The sequence below is a fragment of the Protomyctophum parallelum genome (genome assembly GCF_964188405.1).
Source record: "Protomyctophum parallelum genome assembly, chromosome: 9".
Lineage (NCBI taxonomy): Eukaryota > Metazoa > Chordata > Actinopteri > Myctophiformes > Myctophidae > Protomyctophum > Protomyctophum parallelum.
Window position 1 is genome coordinate 51,785,313 of NC_139706.1, and position 11,734 is coordinate 51,797,046.

The 11,734-nt window shown below is 44.7% G+C and overlaps 1 protein-coding gene across 1 annotated transcript in view; it reads left to right on the forward strand.

Moving 5' to 3' along the window:
* LOC310863925 (NLR family CARD domain-containing protein 3-like) overlaps nt 1-7,429 on the forward strand; it is a gene marked incomplete at its 3' end in the record, with an annotated part of 321,429 nt that extends 314,000 nt beyond the window's left edge. Inside the window, exons 2-4 of the mRNA XM_083772460.1 lie at nt 4,482-4,559; nt 4,763-4,813; nt 5,604-7,429. Coding sequence (XP_083628586.1) covers nt 5,780-7,429 — 1,650 coding nt within the window. The 5' untranslated portion in view covers nt 4,482-4,559; nt 4,763-4,813; nt 5,604-5,779. The remainder of the gene's footprint in view (nt 1-4,481; nt 4,560-4,762; nt 4,814-5,603) is intronic.
* Nucleotides 7,430-11,734: the final 4,305 nt, after the last annotated feature.

The window sequence follows — 11,734 nt, forward strand, 5'->3', positions numbered from 1 at the left end:
GCTTCAGACCTACAGAATTAGCGTAGTGACTGAGGTTCACAATTTCACATGGGGCTACGTTCGCTGCTGCTGCTGCTGCTTGCAGCATGTGCGTTGCAAGCTTGCGTTGTTGCAACTTGCAAGCGGTGCTGCTGCTTGCAGACAGAGCATTGTCACGCTGCACCACCTTAATATATAGGCTACTCTAAAGTGCACCATGCGTCCTGGTTAACCAGGAAACACACAGAGAGACAGACTAGTCGGATCGTTTTTATTCATATTTACACTTTATTTTCTATATCAACAGCATGGTTGCCCGAACCGAAGCCCGACGACCAATTATGATAATGAGCCTTACCCTAGCCCGACCCGTCGGGTACCGACGGGACCCGTCGGGTTTCGGTCGGGTATCCCAGCTCTAGTTCACACCCGTGGAGGGGGGGGGGGAGTGAGCGGGCAGGGGGGGGGGGGGGGGGTGGGTGGGGGTGGGGGGGTAGAAGGCGGCTGTGTGTAAAGACATTTGTGTCCATGAGAACAGTTGGGTGGAAAGTTCATTTCCCATGTGTTTGTGTAAGTGTGCTCCTGGCATATCTCCCCAAGGTCATGTCACGTTGCCTCATTGTCCTGCGTTATCATGGCGGGTTCAGTGGAGACGAACACGGCCCAGACGAAGACACAACAGGTGTCAGGGAGGGTGGGGGTTGAGGTGTGGGGGGGGGGGGGGGGGGGGGCAGAGGATCTTGTCTTACGCTGTCTCTTCTTGTGGAGATTGTCAATTGGGGGGGGGAATCCAGATTCATGTTTAGAGCGAGGGATAGCAATATGGCTATTTCTCCTCTATGTCCGTTATGGCTCTCTGTCAGTCATGACACTCGGGCGCTGACCTGTTCCAAGATCGTGTCCATCTTCTGATGCATCTACAGGGCTGGCCTGTTCCAAGATCGTGTCCATCTTCTGATGCATCTCCCCAAGTGCCCTGCCCAACAATCTCTGCTTCAAGGCAACGAGTCTATTATGGCAGGCAGCATAGGGGCTCTGTTCAGCGTTGCCATTTTTCCAATTCTTCGGTACGCAAGACCAATGCACAGCCCAATCAGCAGAAATCTTGTCACCATAAATCCAAATAGTGCCTCTTCTACGCTGATAGTCGGGGGAAGATCCATCAGGGTATTGAGCAGGCTCTCCAGAACCCAATTTACATAAAATGTTGTCCATCACGTACAGAGACCAGCACACTAATTCCATGATTAGTTCCATGTTTTGATAGTTTCAGGGGTTTCGAAGAGACAGTGTAGAAGAGACGCTCTGAGCAGGGAGTACAGACAGGGAGGGAGAGAGAAAATAGAGCGACCGCCCTCTTCAAGAGGCAAGCAAGAAATACGGTACGGTTGTAAGGAGATGTATAGCTTGTAACCATAAAAAGCTTTGCTGTTTTCATCTTCAATTAACCAAAATAAAATCCACACGTTAGAGGGACAGAGTCACAGAGAGCAGTGGTAGAACTACGTTAGCCAAGCTAGCTGCTGCCTGCTAACGCTGACAACAACAGCTGTAAATTGTCTGTTGATTGCCTGTCGTGTGTGTGTGTGTACTTAAAGGGGAATAGCACTCATTTTCGACATTTTACTGTGTCATAAATATATTTACATCTGTAGCCTATATTGTGATTGTGCTATCATGCCTTGACTTATTCTTCTTGACAATTCTTAACTCGCTCTTATAACCACATTTTCGATCGTACCAACACCACAATCACACATGTTGTACCTCAATGTCTCAGGCCACTCAGCAACATGCTGTCATTAGCAGCCTATAGGCCTGGTTCCCATTTGTACAGCGTGGCTCTACAGTAGTTTGTACATCGTCTCTGTCGGATTCAAAAGTAGTAGAATACTACAAGCTCGTGGATCTGTTCATTTTGATGCTTTTGTGTGACACTGTTGGTATGACAGGGCGTTAAAGTATGAAAAAGTTAGAATATGAACATAAGCGGTTTCTGTCCGACAGCAACGAAATGGAATTAGGTATGAACTATTTTAGGTTTGTATGCCATTGCCAGTTTTGAGCAGTGACATTTACTATCAATTCAAACATGTATTTGGAACATTGAAGTTAATTGTTTTGCACCCTGTCCGTCTGTCTGTCTGTCTGTCCGTCTGTCTGTCCGTCCGTCCGTGTGTCCGTCTGTGATAAACTAATCTCCAGCACTGTTGTCTTGATCGCAGCCAAACAGACTCCCTGGATGCATGGCAGAGCTGAATTAACCTCTTTGCCCATTCTTTCACATTGGCCTGTTGTAGTGCCTTCAGGGGGCCATTCTTTCACATTGGCCTGTTGTAGTGCCATCAGGGGGCCATTCTTTCACATTGGCCTGTTGTAGTGCCATCAGGGGGCCATTCTTTCACATTGGCCTGTTGTAGTGCCATCAGGGGGCCATTCTTTCACATTGGCCTGTTGTAGTGCCTTCAGGGGGCCTGTTGTAGTGCCATCAGGGGGCCATTCTTTCACATTGGCCTGTTGTAGTGCCATCAGGGGGCCATTCTTTCACATTGGCCTGTTGTAGTGCCATCAGGGGGCCATTCTTTAGCTGTACCTACATCTAATTGGCGTGAAAAGATTATATTGCAGTTGTTATCTTCTCTGAACCCCCAGTGTTCTGCATCACAGCACCGAACGCACCCCTACAGTACACACACACACACACACACACACACACACACACACACACACACACACACACACACACACACACACACACACACACAGTACACCTTAGGTTTGTGTACACAAATGACATGACAGCTGCAGGTGGGTGTGGGAGTACAAACTTAAACTGGGTATGAGAAGTGTTTCCTGATGCATGTAACTTCAACCATGCAGCTTATTGTGTTCAGTCTTTTGACTCTTTTCACATCAAATAATGAAGCTGACATGTTAATATCATGTGTTTGTAACAGAATCCACCATGGGGACACTTAAGCAGCGCATGTTGGACACTCTGGATCAGCTGCTTCACGATGAGTTTGACACGTTCAAGTGGCATCTTCTACAAGAGCCTGGAAAGGTTCTCAAGCCGTGTGATCTGGAGAACGCCAAGAGGACAGACACAGTGGACCTGATCGCGCAGAGCTACCCTGGTAGAGAAACTCAGATCATGCTGAATGTTCTGACAAAGATATACAGGAATGATCTAGTGGAGGGGTTTAAAACCACACCAACAGGTAGGTGAAGAGAGGATAGATATTTTAAGTTTATAAGTTAATATTATATTAAAATTGTAACTAGAAATGTCGCAATTTAAAAAAATTGTAAGTGTGGTTGCCGCAGTCGCTTATATAACCTCTGTCACAGACAGGTCTCCAGATCACCTCCTCCTCTTCTAATGTATACAACCTCTTTCTCCAGGTCACCTCCTCCTCTTCTAATGTATACAACCTCTGTCTCCAGGTCACCTCCTCCTCTTCTAATGTATATAACCTCTGTCTCCAGGTCACCTCCTCCTCTTCTAATGTATACAACCTCTGTCTCCAGGTCACCTCCTCCTCTTCTAATGTATACAACCTCTGTCTCCAGGTCACCTCCTCCTCTTCTAATGTATACAACCTCTGTCTCCAGGTCACCTCCTCCTCTTCTAATGTATACAACCTCTGTCTCCAGGTCACCTCCTCCTCTTCTAATGTATATAACCTCTGTCTCCAGATCACCTCCTCCTCTTCTAATGTATACAACCTCTGTCTCCAGGTCACCTCCTCCTCTTCTAATGTATATAACCTCTGTCTCCAGATCACCTCCTCCTCTTCTAATGTATACAACCTCTGTCTCCAGGTCACCACCTCCTCTTCTAATGTATACAACCTCTGTCTCCAGGTCACCTCCTCCTCTTCTAATGTATACAACCTCTGTCTCCAGGTCACCTCCTCCTCTTCTAATGTATATAACCTCTGTCTCCAGATCACCTCCTCCTCTTCTAATGTATACAACCTCTGTCTCCAGGTCACCTCCTCCTCCTCTAATGTATACAACCTCTGTCTCCAGGTCACCTCCTCCTCTTCTAATGTATACAACCTCTGTCTCCAGGTCACCTCCTCCTCTTCTAATGTATACAACCTCTGTCTCCAGGTCTCCTCCTCCTCTTCTAATGTATACAACCTCTGTCTCCAGGTCACCTCCTCCTCTTCTAATGTATATAACCTCTGTCTCCAGGTCACCTCCTCCTCTTCTAATGTATACAACATCTGTCTCCAGGTCACCTCCTCCTCTTCTAATGTATACAACCTCTGTCTCCAGGTCACCTCCTCCTCTTCTAATGTATATAACCTCTGTCTCCAGATCACCTCCTCCTCTTCTAATGTATACAACCTCTGTCTCCAGGTCACCTCCTCCTCTTCTAATGTATACAACCTCTGTCTCCAGGTCACCCTCCTCTTCTAATTTATATAACCTCTGTCACAGACAGGTCTCCAGGTCTCCTCCTCTTCTAATGTATATAACCTCTGTCACAGACAGGTCTCCAGGTCACCCTCCTCCTCCGAGACCCGCTAGCCCAGAAAGAGGAAGGCCGAGGAAGAGGAGGAAGCAGGGTACGTTGGTTTTTAACCCTACAACACTAAACGCAATTATGTTTTCTGACGCACGCACGCACACACACACACACACACACACACACACACACACACACACACACACACACACAAGCACAGACGCGCACATACACACACGCACGGAGGCGGACCCAATGGGAGGATGTGTCTCCACTCTGACCAATCACTGTCTCACATTTCAGCTTTGACAGGAGAAGAGAAGGCAAGACGAGAGAGAGAAGCCAAACTGAGAGGTAAGGTGTGTGTGTGTGTGTGTGGGGGGGGGGGGGGGGGGTTTGTGCTGCAAAGCAAGTTGTAGTTTGTTCTTTATATAATCAGGTTAAGAATAAGATGTTTTGTGTGATTTAGGAATGAGTTGTTCCTGAGCTATTGAGACAGCGTTGGTCATTGCATCTGTATGTGTTTTTGTTGCCAAGGCAATTCCCCGTCCGGGCGGGAACCCCTTTTGGTGTTTTAAACGTTGTTATAATTAAGCTATTGAAAAATAGTAGATCTACAAGCTCATAGCGCTACGAGCTTGTAGGTCTGCTATTGAAAAATAGTGAAAATATTTATTTCAGAAAACTGGAGGATTTAGAAGATTTTTTTTTAATTTCGAGGTCGACATTTTAAAAATGTTCTGTATCAGTGGTGCTCAGTATTTAATGTCAAGAACACCAAATAATATATGTAATTGGCTACCGAACCCCATCTGAAAATATGTTGTTCCAGGAACCCCTCAGAAGCAAAGATTTGAGTTAAAAACGTTCGCTCTGAAAGAATATATTCAAAGATTTTTGCCACATTTTCATGATTTTTCAAAAATAGCAGACCTACAAGTTCATAGCGCGGCACTCGGTGCCATGCTATGAGCTTGTAGATCTGCTATTTTTCAATAGCTAAAGTGTAACATTACACTTAACACCAAAAGGGGCTCCCGTCCAAAATGCGTTACACCCTGTTGTTGTTGCGTGCTAACGGTAGGCGGTTAAGAAAACGTCTCCATTTGGCCAGACAGATTAGCATTCCGTTTGTTCCCTACAGGTCTGTTGGAGAGAACATCAGGGTATGAAGAACAACTTCAACGCAACATAAGCAGTACACATCGGAGTGTAAGTTTGGTCACAAGGCTTCAGGTTGTGTTTGAAACGATCTTCATCTGGCTCTACAATGTAGACATCGAAGACACAGACATCCACAGCCACCATGAGGTCAGACAGATGGAGATGAAGAAGGCAGGAGAGGGAACCCTAATCCAACTCTTTGAAATGTTCAAAGACCGTTCTGGAGTAATCGTAAGAACAGTGCTGACCGTTGGCTGTGCAGGAATTGGCAAAACTTTCCTCGTGCACAAATTTCTGTCTGACTGGGCCAAGAAATGTTTCCCCCAAGATCCACACCTCGTGTTCCCGCTCAAGTTCCGCCAGTTAAATCTGCTCAAGGGGGAAAAGTTTCGTTTGGCACAGCTAATTCACCTCTGCATCGTGGAAACCAGATTCATTGAGGAAGACGTTCTTAATGACATCTTTAACGAATTGCAGAAGTCAGTAGACTACAACGAGAGCCCCTTCAAAGTCATGATTGTTATGGATGGATATGATGAAAATATTTTGCCATTCGATTTCAAAGCAAATTTTGGACCCATGAACTTGGTGGATTCGTACCCAGTGGAACATCTGCTTGTAAACCTCATCAAGAGAGAGCTGCTCCCCTCTGCTCACATCTGGATAACCTCACGACCTGCAGCAGCAAAACGGATTCCTAAGGCGTTTGTTAACAGGATGACAGAAGTACGAGGCTTCATTGAAGATGACCAGAAGAAGGAGTTCTTCACGAAGAGCATCAGTGATGAGAACCAGGCCAGCTCAATCTTCTCACACATCCAGAAATCAAAGATCCTCCACACCATGTGTGAAATCCCAGTCTTCTGTTGGTTCCTTGCTAGAGTTATGAAGAACACAGGGATGACAGAGCTGCCCAAAACCCTGGTTGAGCTGTTCTGCCACTTCCTGATGGGTGAGACACTGTGGGAGAAGATGAGGGATCCATTACTAAACGATGAAGACAAAGAGAAGCTCATAAAGGATGCAGGAGACGTTCTTCTGAACCTGGGAAAGCTGGCGTTTGACCAACTGGACAAAGGAGGAATCATTTTCTATGAGAAAGACCTGGAAGTGTGTGGTCTTGATGTGATCAAGGACTTGCTAATCTCTGGCTTTTGCACAACCTTCTTCAAAGAAGACGACTCGTTCTTCAAGAAAACTGTCTACTGCTTCGTTCATCTGAGCCTCCAGGAGTTTCTGGCTGCAGTCTACCTGTTCCACTGTTTCACTCAGAAGAACACGGAGGTCCTGAAGACATTCCTGGGAGATGATGATGACAGTGACAGTTCCCTGTCTGACTTCCTGAAGGCTGCTATGAAGAAAAACCTGAAGAGTGAGAGTGGTCGCCTGGACCTCTTTGTCCGTTTCCTTCATGGTCTCTCACTGCAGTCCAACCAGAGTCTGTTAGGAGGCCTGCTGGGTCAGACAGAGAACAGTCCAGAGGAGATCCAGAGAGTCATCGACAACCTGAAGGAGATGAATGATGATGATGCCTCTCCTGACAGATGTATCAACATATTCCACTGTCTGATGGAGATGAACGACCCGTCAGTCAGTCAGGGGATCCAACAGTACCTGGAGTCAGAGAACAGCTCAGGGAAGAAACTCTCTGTGACCCAGTGTTCAGCTCTGGCCTCAATGCTGCAGATGTCAGAGCAGCTTCTGGAGGAGTTTGACCTGGACAAATACAACACATCACCAGGGGGGCGACTGAGACTGATCCCAGCTGTGAGGAACTGCACAACAGCCAGGTTAGAAGTCCTGTGAATAACAACATGACTGAGCACCTCATATTACTACTATATTCATTCATTACAAATTAATACAAATAATAAACGGACATGCACGCATGCGCGCGCGCACACACACACACACACACACACACACACACACACACACACACACACACACACACACACACACACACACACACACACACACACACACACACATGCGTACTGTACACACGCATGCATGGACGCACGCACGCACACACGCACACACACACAGACAGAGGTGGAATCATCACAAATTAAAAGACTGCTTGGTCACAACAGGTTGTTCATTCTGCAGTGTTTAATGCAAACCAGTGGTTCTCAAACCAAGGACTTTGTATAAATAAATATGTATTATGTAACAGACCTCTATCTGAATACATTGTGTGCCAGGGACCCCCACACCATAATTGTTAATTGTTAAATGTTAATTTATTATTGTCAATTATTTTACTTAACCCATTCTGACCTGAGATCAGATTCTAAAAATGTCTTCTACATCCTGACAGTTTTCTGAAAAAGCTATGTTTCTATGTCAGTCGTTCTTCGATTTTTCAAAAACAGCAGACCTACAAGCTTGTAGATCTGCCCAAAATGGGTTAAATATGTTTTTGAAAATAGCCGATCTGCAACCTCACCATGTGACACAATGTGAGCTTGTAGATCTGCAATAGAAGATATCTGTTTACTTCCTTGACAGTGAACGTGGTCTAACCTGTTTTGATCTTCTCTGATTTTACATTTAATCTGTCATTACAGACTTGTTGGTTTTAGCAGTTCCCTCGAGAAGCAACACATTGCAGTTGTGGCTTCAGCTCTCAGTTCTAATCCGTCCCATCTGAGACACCTGGACATCAGTTACAACCACCTGGAGCCAAATATGCACCTGCTGTGTGACGCACTGAGGAGTCCACATTGTAGACTGGAGACTCTACGGTCAGATATGTTTTATTTATTATGTGATTATACTATTCATATTGTGGTGAGGCTTTATTGGTAGAGTGTGAATAAGGTTGATATCATAGTAACACACTTCTATTATAAGAATATTTGGTGACCCCCCTGCAGTAACTCGGAGGACCCCCTCGGGGTCCCGGACCCCCTGTTGAAGACCCCTGCTCTACAGCATTGGTTGTCAAACATTTTAGTATCCCCAAATTGACTCGTATTTGTCTGCAGACCCTCATCTGAAAGTATGTTCTGCTAGGGACCCCCCATCTGAAAATATGTTCTGCTAGGGACCCCTTAACCGGCTTATGGCCAGTGCCGTAATTGTCGTAACAAATCATTAAAAGAACATTTTAGCATTGTCCAAGATTCATCAACATGTTGCCGATCATACAAATAATTGTATTGTCTTTTGCTCCAGCAGATGTCCTTCTTCTGTCTGACATCACCAGTTATCAGCTTCACTGTCTTCTATCCAGAATAATGTCTTTTATAGCAGACAATCAAACATGTGCTGTTTTATTTCTCATTTAGACTGATGAACTGCTGGTTGTCAGAGAGAAGCTGTGAACTTCTGGCCTCAGCTCTCAGATCGAATCCTCATCTGAGAGAATTAGACTTGACCTTCAACGTCTTGCCGGTGTCTGGACTGGAGAACTTCTCTGAACTGAAAACGCTCGAGTGAGTAGACTCTGTCCGTCTGTCTGTCTGTCTGTCTGTCTGTCGCCAAATAGCAGATCTACAAGCTCAAATTGCAGGTCTAACAGGAGAGGACACAGAAGGTTCCCTCTCAGTCATTTCATGACAGTTTCTCAGCAGCACATACTGTTGCGGTTCCATTTGAGTGTCCTCAGTGTATCGTTGTATGACCACAGCCTGCTGGCCAGTACCATGGGAAGAAATCACATTAGAAATGTAAATACAACAAGTATTTCTAAGTCCTCTGGTCCAAGCCAGGTGGCAGTGAGTTTGTCCGGTCAGGCTGCCTGCCATGGTGAAGATAAGGGTAGCAGAAACACTGTAGTGTCAGAGACGTTGTGTTAGACAGTCAGAGAGATGGGCAAAATACATTGAAAATGTATTTTGATACAAAATACAAATACTGGGTCGAAAAATGTATCTAAATACAAAATACAAATACTGGTCTGAGAAATGTATTTGAGATACAAATACGTATTTTGTATTTTGAAAATACATGAAAATACATTTTCATGAACATGTGTATAATGATAAGTAAATTCATAATTGATTGCCAAATATTAATATTATTAAGAATGATGGCCTGTTGTGGCACTGTCATCGGGCCCAAAAAACCCCATAGCTCCATAGAGGTCCATGTATTTGGGCCCAACTTCGTCCTAGACTGTATTACCTTAATAAACATGGTCATGAATACTTTCTGCTTCCAGTCACTAGTTTAAAGTCTCATTTCTCATGTCATAATATTCTTTTTGGAAAATTATGGTCCCATTTATTAAAAAAATGACCATAAAGTCGCGTATGTTCTGAGGGGCGTGGCTACCCCCCGTTCAGTCAAAATAAAAACCAACGAAGAGTAAGGGGGGAAGTCCCGCCTCGTTGTCTGGGCCAGCCAATGGCCAGCTGGGCCAAAACGGATCTAGAAATATGGTGACTTACAGTGCAAGGAATTACAGGCTTCATTTTACGTCCATGTTAGACCTGGGGAATGCTTTGTCCATGTACAGTCTATGGTATGGGTGTGTTTTGCCCATAGACTGTAAAAAATATGGACAAAGCGTTCCCCGGGTCTAACATGGACATAAAATGAAGCCTGTAATTCCTTGCACTGTAAGTCGCCATATTTCTAGATCCGTTTTGGCCCAGCTGGCCATTGGCTGGCTCCGTTTTGGCCCAGCTGGCCATTGGCTGCATGGCCCAGACAACGAGGCGGGACTTCCCCCCTTACTCTTCGTTGGTTTTTATTATGGGCACGTTCGGAAACGCGCACCGGGAATGTGGTCAGTTTGTTGAGTGTGGTGGGCGGTGACGTCACAGAGTGCGTTCAGTGTGCCTTATTTCCGAACGACCACAGCTGTGACGCATTCACACGAATCACACCGGACAACCCCAGCTTCAGGGTAGGGTCGCTCAGTGCGTGCACTCGGCACACCCGGTGTGCAGCGCACTGGATTTTCGAACGACAAGAGAGCACACCAGTGCGTTCAGGGCGCATTTCCGAACGCGCCCTTTGACTGAACGGGGGGTGGCTCCCGTTCATAGACTGTAACGGTAGCCACGCCTCTCAGAACGACAGAGCGACTTTATGGTAATTTTTTTTATAAATGGGACCATCATTTTCCAAAATGAATATTATGACATGATAAATGAGACTTTAAACTAGTGACTGGAAGCAGAAAGTATTCATGACCATGTTTATTAAGGTAATACAGTCTAGGTGAAGTTGGGCCCAAATACATGGGCCTCTATGGAGATATGGGGTTTTTTGGGCCCAATGACAGCGCCACAACAGGCCATTATATGAACTTTCAGGAAGTCCCGATTTCCTTAGTGGCTTCACGAAATATCTGTCTGACTGCCCCCCTGGTTTTTCCCCTACAGTTTTAACCTGAGGCAGTGTAAATGTCCATTTGAGAATAAAATTACATTAAAACAAAAAAAGTATTTTATGTATTTGAAATACAGAAAATACTCAATCTGAAAGTATTTAGATACAATCTCATTTCTTCCATCCCAGCGAAATACAAATTACAAAATACAAAAAAGTATTTCAAATACGTATTTCAAATACATGTATTTCAAATACTGCCCATCTCTGTATTGTTGTTCTACTTCCTACAGAGTGAAACATGGAGGAGAACTCTGGACTAATCCTCAACTCCCTACACAATGTGAGTGTCTGTCTGTCTGTCTGTCTGTCTGTCTGTCTGTCTGTCTGTCTGTCTGTCTGTCTGTCTGTCTGTCTGTCTGTCTATGCTATGTGTTGCTACTGGCATGTGCAGTGGTGAAAAGTAACTAAGTAAGTTCAGAAAACAGAAAAGTTTTGTAGAATCTGGTCTCAGGTCTTAATGGGTTAATTGGTTTCCTGCAAAACGTATCTGTTGATTTTAACAGCAACGTTTACATTTTAGTTTAGTCATAAACTTTTGAATAATTGAGTTTTAGTTATATTTACAATTTACAATTTACAATTTAGGCATTTAGCAGACGCTCTTAATCCAGAGCGACTTACATTAAGCAAGAACAAAAAGCATGGCAATACATCACATATATAACAAGTAGTTATCATGAAACATGCGTAAGCTAAGAAAGTAACAGTGGAATATCTATATAATGAAACTATACATATAAACTATACATATATACTACT